Source organism: Narcine bancroftii, chromosome 12, assembly GCF_036971445.1.
Source record: "Narcine bancroftii isolate sNarBan1 chromosome 12, sNarBan1.hap1, whole genome shotgun sequence".
In the NCBI taxonomy this organism is placed as follows: Eukaryota; Metazoa; Chordata; class Chondrichthyes; order Torpediniformes; family Narcinidae; genus Narcine; species Narcine bancroftii.
In genome coordinates this window covers 18,730,145-18,737,952 of record NC_091480.1, presented here as the reverse complement: position 1 = coordinate 18,737,952, position 7,808 = coordinate 18,730,145, and the positions used below count along the sequence as shown (strand labels likewise).

The 7,808-nt window shown below is 38.3% G+C and overlaps 1 protein-coding gene across 1 annotated transcript in view; it reads right to left on the bottom strand.

The window, feature by feature from the left end:
- Positions 1 to 7,808, bottom strand: part of rrn3 (RRN3 homolog, RNA polymerase I transcription factor) — a 31,327-nt gene that overhangs the window by 14,987 nt on the left and 8,532 nt on the right. The window contains 2 exon segments of the mRNA XM_069905809.1: positions 1,046 to 1,144; positions 4,833 to 4,902. Coding sequence (XP_069761910.1) covers positions 1,046 to 1,144; positions 4,833 to 4,902 — 169 coding nt within the window.

Here is a 7,808-nt window from a genome sequence, read left to right as displayed (position 1 = left end):
GATAGTCTGATGTTGATGGTATTATTAAAGACATAATGGTAAAGCACTTATAAATCCAGAGACAGGTGAATCCGTCGAATTCTCTGCTCAAGGAAGTCGTGGAGGCTGCCTCATTACAGATAGATTGATCTTTGCCACTGTCAATCAAAGTGGAGCCAAGTCCTTAGCCAGATTAGTCATGACCTTAATGATTGGCAGAGCAAGCTCGACGAGCAAGATGGTCCACTACTGTTCCTATTTCTTCTGTTCTTACAGCCAACACTGACGAATAGTGCATTGGGGAAAAAAAAATACAGATTGGCATCAACTTCACCCCACTAAGAATAAAATGCACCCAAGTTCTTCTGATGAAACATTTGTTAAACCTTGATTAAGAATGAGCATAAAGTCTCTGTAAATGGATGTGTCTCCATTCTTGAAGGTAATCATAATTAAGACATCCATGAGGTCCCCTGAAGTGAACTCCTTTTCCCATAATGTGGAAAGGAAGACTGGGCATTTATGTTTCAGGTTCCTCTTAATTAACCTTTAGAACTTCAAGGATACCATCTTCTCCAAAGGCCCTTGTCTTTTTCATTTTGGAGAAATAGTGATATTAGACCAGATTGTATATTGTGGCATTGTATCAAAAACACAAACTCAAGGACAGTTTCAGCGTAAGAATACTTCCAGCAGAAGTATTCAGGCTTGGATAAGCTCCACAACCACACCATGAGAAGGTTTAATTGGCTGTGATTCAGAACGATACATCCTGAAGCCTGAAAGCCCAAGGATTTTTAAAATTGCAGGAACAGTATTCAAATTATTTTGGCCAATTTAATAATGTAAAGTTAGGTTATACAATAAGTACTATGACTAGTTTTTTTTCACCAATAATATTCTTTTTACAGAGATATTTCAACTCTCCAGAACAAAGCATATAGTCTGCTCCTTTTCCAAAATAACATTTCAAGATCTGAAAAGCTTTAGTAATTGTAATTAAAGTCTGAAGTTCCAGAGAAACATCCACAAACAGCAGGTCAGAATTTTATATTGAGCTTCTTACATCGAGCTTTAGGAATTTTTCGATGACCAGTTCCAAAATCTCCCTTCGCAACCCTGGGAAATAAACAGTGATCCGTAGTAGATTGTGCACATAACATTCCTGCAAAATAAAACAGAAGAAAGTTATGCTCCATCTAAATTTCATGCCATACTAACTTTTTAGTATCATAGAAAGTTATTAACAAAACCATAATCCTTCATTTTAAGCACAAATGGTAATTTATCCAGACAACTAAAATAATGAACACATTTATTGTGGGTGTCATCTGATAGAAAAAAAAACAAGTGGTCAGGCTAATGTTAATATCTAAAAAAAGACTATGAATTAACTTGCTGGCTTCATGAAAATATCTCCAAATTAACTCTGCTTGAAACGTGTAGCAATTAATTAGCATGGGCATTCAAACATAAATACAGTTTAATGCCAAATTAAATTTTGTTGCAATGTTTGGTGAAAAAATTAAGACCATAAATTTGAACCTTAAATTTAATGAACATATTTATGTCAAATCTTCAGGCCTTTAGTCGAGGCTGAAGGAAGGCCCGGTGATGAAAGTCATTCAATGATGTTCTTTTTTATTCCACACGAGACTGAATTGTATTTTTGTTTCATGAAACATTTTTACAATGATGAAATGTTTCTCCACAACGATATGTCTGCTTTGCTCCTGTTTTTTTTTTTTAAATTTTTTATTTTTCACACCATAAATCACATTAGCCATGATATACACTATTTCTTTTTCACACATATACAGTGACTTTTTCTCTCCCCCCCCCTTTCCTCCCAAACATTCAATGATGTTCTGAAGATATGTGACTCTTTTGAGTCAGTAGGCAGGTCTGTATTCAAAGATTCAGCAATCAGCTTCAATGAATACACTGCCTGCGACATCACCTTCATCAGTTACCACGGCAAGAAATGCATGCTATCGTGGTATACAGACCACCCAGCAGCATAGTATGCAAAAGTGTGACACTCCTCGAGTTAAACAGGCTTCAAACAGGAAGCCAACAGGGGGGTGACATCCACATCATTTACTATAAGTAAATGGTCACTGATGAAGTCAGGTGTCTTTCCGGATTGTGAACCCGTGGAGAGCGACTGGCCCTAATGGAGTCTTGGTACACTTCCAGAGAGTCCATACAGATCAAATAGCAGACATATTTACACACCCCTAGAACAAGACAAAGACCTACTTTAAGTGATATAAGAAGTAAAGAACTTGGCCTCGATTTGGATGGAACGCAAAAAAGATTTATTATGATAGCCTTAGCTGTAGCAAAAAAATCTATTATGTCAACCTGGAAATTAGAAGATAGCCTGAGAATACAGCAATGGTACATAGAAATGAATAAATGTATTCCATTGGAAAAAAAACATATAATTTAAGAAATAACAACATAGTATTCGATGGGAACCGTACATGGAACACAACAGAGAAGTCCTATTGCGGACCTCCACCCCCTAAAATGACAGAAGGAGAAGACGACGAAATGAACTGACCCAGTATGTAAAAGTAGAAGACACAAATTTCTTGTTTATTTTCATTGTGTGACGACGTTGTTTAATGTATCATATATGTTGAATGTTGAGTGGGTGGGGAGGGGGAGTGAAGGAGGGAGGGAAGGGAGGGGGGGAAAAGGGGAGAAAATGACGCTGTATATTCAAGAGGAAAATGTTTGTGTGTATTTTGGTCAATATGGTTCATAGTGTGAAAAATTAAAAAAAATTAAAAAAATTTAAAAGGTCACCATAACATCAGTACCAAAGAAAAGCATAATAATGGGCCTAAATTACATCCAAATGCTTGGAGAGGCTCCTTGTGACTAACAACACCTTCAGCCTACCAGCCAGCCTTGACCCATTTCAATTTGGCCACCAGTCCAACAGATCATGGCATTTGCCATCTAACCCTCTACTCCTACACCTGGACGACAAAGATATCCATGTTAGACTGCAGTACACAGACAACAGCTCTGCATTCAGTACCATAGACACCAGCAAACTCATTCCCAGCCTCAGTGACCCCCACCACACCCCACAACTGGATCCTGTATAACAGACTGCAATCAGTGAAGATGGGTAACAACATTTCCTCCACTATCAACATGACACTCCTCAAGCATGTGCACTACACCTCCTCTACACCCATTCAATTCCATCTTCAAATTTGCCAACAATACCACAGTAGTGGGGCGAATATCCAGAGTCAGGTCACAACATTACAAAAACTTCCCTTCCCTCTATATAATCCATTCTATCTAAATATCCTACTGCCAAGGAAAGGCACCCAATATACTAAGACACATCGCACCCTATAGACACACTATTTTCACTCCTCCCATCAGGGAGAAGACTCAAGAAGTATGAGTCAAGCTTAAAGACAAGCTATTTATTCCCTGCAGCCATCAGCCTCCTGAATCAACCCCATAACTGCCCTTGTTTATCTTTTTTCTTCTCCTGAGTATACTCTGTGTACGTGGCTGTACATTAACATGTTAGTCTGTTCACAGAAGAATGCTTCTCATTGTACTATGGATTTTGTAACAAACTTAAAATTACTCTAACCACATTTAATTATTATCAAAAAAAAAATCATATTTCTCCATTTCAGGACTGGTGTCTCTTTATAATTTGAACTAGTCATCCTTGTCAATGTCCACAGTCATTCATGCTGATGGCTCAATCTATGTTATAGCATTCCAAGACGTCACATCTCTAAATATTCACCCTCTGAAACAGAGGAAATTCATTTGAACTTAGTGAATAAAAGAAGTACAGATGCTAGAAATCTACATCTATGGGAGGCATGGTTGGTGCAGTGGCCAGCAAAACGCCTTTACAGTGCCAGCGAATGGGACCAGAGTTTTTAATTCCCGTGCTGCCTGTAAGGAGTTTGTACTTTCTCCCAGTGTCTGCATGAGTTTTCCCCAGGAGCTCCAGTTACCTCCCACTGTTCGAAACGTACTGGGGGAGTAGGTCAATTGGGTGTAATTGGGTGGCACGGGCTCATGGGCCAAAATGGCCTGTTACCTTGCTATATGTCAAATTTAAATTTAGAACCAGAGTCAAGATATTAGGTCAGTAAATATCAAAACAAAGAAAACATCTTAAGTAACAGAGAAGTGGGAAAGGATAGCAAGAACAAGACGACTAAAGAGTGTGATAATGAAACTTAGTTTAGCAGATACAAGACATTTTTCTTACCAATAAACTATCAAAGCAATTTATTTAATATGTAATTCCAATACAAATCTTTTGGCATTTTGTTCCATAATATTCACTGTCGCATTTTCTTCCATTTAATAGTTTTCTATTTGAACTTTTCTACTGAACGATGCATCTATCAAATCATTCAAAATAGGTTGCTCTTTGACCTTTATCCTTATTTTTTTTTTAAACTCTCATTCCTTGTTTTGCTAAAGAAGTCAGCTTCTAACTGCACTTGCATGTACTCAGATTGATTACATGTAGGTAAAGAATAATTCCACACTAGCAAAAAAGACAGCTAAATAACCAGAAGCTTCTCACTTCCTACAGCCATTAAAAACTTGGACAGACATTTATCAACCTCAGAGAACACACAAATTCTCACTATTTCCATCCATCCAGGAGAAGAAGATTGAAAAAAAAACATGCCGGTATGGTTGAAAAGATGCAATTTAAAAAATTACCAAATCATTAAACTAGTCACAAAGGTTAGTTATAATTAATGGATTGGCTCACTAAATAACATTAACAAATGAATTTTGTTCTGAAATTAAATTACACAAGTAGATTTACATACCAGGGTTCTAGCCGATTTGTTAACAAATGGAAATTTTTCAGTAAGTATCGGCATCAAAAACTGTGGTGTTCTGTCAAAAGTGAAACAAAAAGTTTAGTTCAATGTGGAAGTAATTTGAACAACTGATGAGATCCCATAGACACAATGTAGAAAAACACCACGAGACTGCAATAAAACAAAAATGTATTAATGGATAGGAAGCTAAAGAGTGATTTGTTCTGTTTGTGCTTTGCTCCAGTTTCCCTGATTTATCAGTCATTACTTCCACTCTCATTCTTAAAAAGATTATTCTTTGAAGCAGGAACAAACAGTAAGAATTAAACAATGGGGACAGAAGAATAAATGGAGCTCTCTCCTCTGCTAGCTGAAAAGCAGTCAAATGAAACAATGAACAATTTCAAATCAACTTGTTCATTTTTATACCTAAAATGCATGAATATACAATGGGTAATTTTTAAAGGGAGTACCACTGATCAATTTTCCAATGATCTTCCATTATGAAATACAATTAACATTTTAAATATAGGCTCACTGTTCCTGCTATGGCAATCAAACTTGCCCAAACAGAAAGTATGAAAGAATACTTCTGCACATGAAACTCCTTCATGCCCCATGTTGCCCCAGGTGGGGATGGGGTTTGGCTCAACTAGCTATCACTCTTAGAACTCTTAAAGGAACTGCCAATATTTTAATGCAAAAGATAGCTAGGCCAAGCTGTACACTGCAATAAAACAATCTCATCTTCCCACAAAGACATTAATTTCATTTTTTAAATTTCGTGATACAGCACTGTAAAGGCCTTTCGGTCCCATGAGCCCGTCCTGCCCTAACATACCCATGTGACTAATTAACCTGATAACCACATACGTCTTTAGAACATTGGAGAATGTACAAACACCCTACAGCTTTAAACCAAAGTCACAAGTACAAATTGTACATATTATCGTCTACCAATTAATAACTTATTCTCAATGCAATTTCAGCATTTTGGAAGCCGATACAAGAAAAAAATAACTTAATATCACATCCATTTTAAATTATGAAAATGTACCATGTATGATGGAGGCTAATCGGTTTTAGATTAGGTCATTAGAATGAGAATTGTAAGTAATGATTCTTTTTTTTAAATGTATAGCTGGACTATATAATGTCAACATTTTATCTTTTCTCATTCTATGAAATGGATACTGCATATTTAAAACTAGAAACTGGAGAAATTATGGTGTGATCCTGCCATCTACTGGTGGTGTACAAGAAAACATTAGGATAATATCTTGACAATAAATTGCAGAAACTAACCAACTCACTTTCAGGAATTATTGGGTTATTGACATACCTAGGGAATATCTAACTACAATAATTACATTCAGCGATTTGAACCAGTGGCTGAGGAGGGTGACTTGGTTGCCTTGAGCTCTGGTTCACCACTGGACGGGACAGGAGGCGCTGTAGCTCTGGAAGTTACAACAGGGGTGCAGGCGGCATTGGATGACGTGGCAGGATCCATGGACACAATGCCTCCAAAGGGATCATCTTTGGCTTTCTTGACATGATGGTGGCACTGGTATCTCTTTGTGTACTTGACAATAAAGGAATCTTGATCTCTATATAACTGGAATAAATTGTTCACTTGATCCAACAAATTCCTGCAAAGTGAAGTACTATATGCAACTTTAAAAACTAGCCTCAACAAGACAAATCCATATACAGAAATTTTGTGATGAAATTATCCAGCATGGGTTAAGTCCAAATTGTTACATTGAATAGGGGAAAATAGTGCAGCAACAAAATTCAGTGGAAGAAAATTTCTGATCAATGAGTGCTAAAGCATTTAGTAATAAATACAACCACCTTCATTCAGAGTAAAACACAAGTCTGCAGAACCCTGGTTGAAGTAAAACCCAATGCTGGAGAAACTCAGCAGGACAAACACTGTCCTTTATATAGCAAAGATAAAGATACATAACAAACATTTTGGGCTTGAGCTCTTCAAGGTGTGGAAAATTGTCTTTGTGTGCAAATAAAAAGATATGGGGGAGGCCTGGGTCAAAGGCAGGAGGTAATAGGTGGATAAGGGAAGGAGGGCACAGCAGTAATTATGGGGAGGAGGGATGGCTGGGTGAATAGAGAGGGAAGGGGGTGGAGAGTTGACAGGGGGAAGGGAAGGGAGGAGGAAAGGAGACCAGGTTAGTAGAAACCAGAAATTACGATGTTAATGCCATCCAGCTGGAGTGCACAGATGGAAAATCAAGTGTAGTTCCTCCAATTTACAGGTGGTCTTGGTGGAATAGTACACGAGGCCATGGACAGACATGTGAGTATGGAAGGGTGTTGCAGAACTGAAATGGTTGGCCACTGGGATGCCTCTATCACTGGTGTAGACAAAGCAAAGGTGCTCATCGAAGCAATCTCCCAGTCTCTCCAATGTAGAGAAGGCCACAAAGGGAGCACCACATGTAGTAAATCAATCCTGCGGATACACAAGTGTTGCTTCGCTTGGAAGGCCTGCTTGATGCCCTGGACTGTGGTGAGGGAAGAGGTGCGGGCACGTGTGGCACCTCCTGCGGCCACAGGGTAAGATGCCGGGGGCAATTAGTGGGGAGTGATGAGTCACAGAGGGAGCGGTACATACCAGAAGGAAGAGCCGGGAGGAGAGAGGAAGATGTGCCTGGCAGTGGGATCCAGTTGTAAGTGCCAGAAATTCCAGAGGACAATGGATGCTCCATTTTTGATCACTGATAACTAATCTTACCCTCAATGACACATCAGGTTGCTACAACTTCACCAGCCATTATACTCTCACCTGTTCCATTGTTCCAATATGTTGAAAGGGAAAACTAATCTGTTCTTGCTACCTCAATCTCATTTGGATAGAGAAGTTGCTACACTCTGGTATATAATGTGAGCTGAAAAAAATCAACCATCACCCAAAGCACTTTCATTTAAAATTCATTAGTTTTCTTTCTCCAAGTTTCA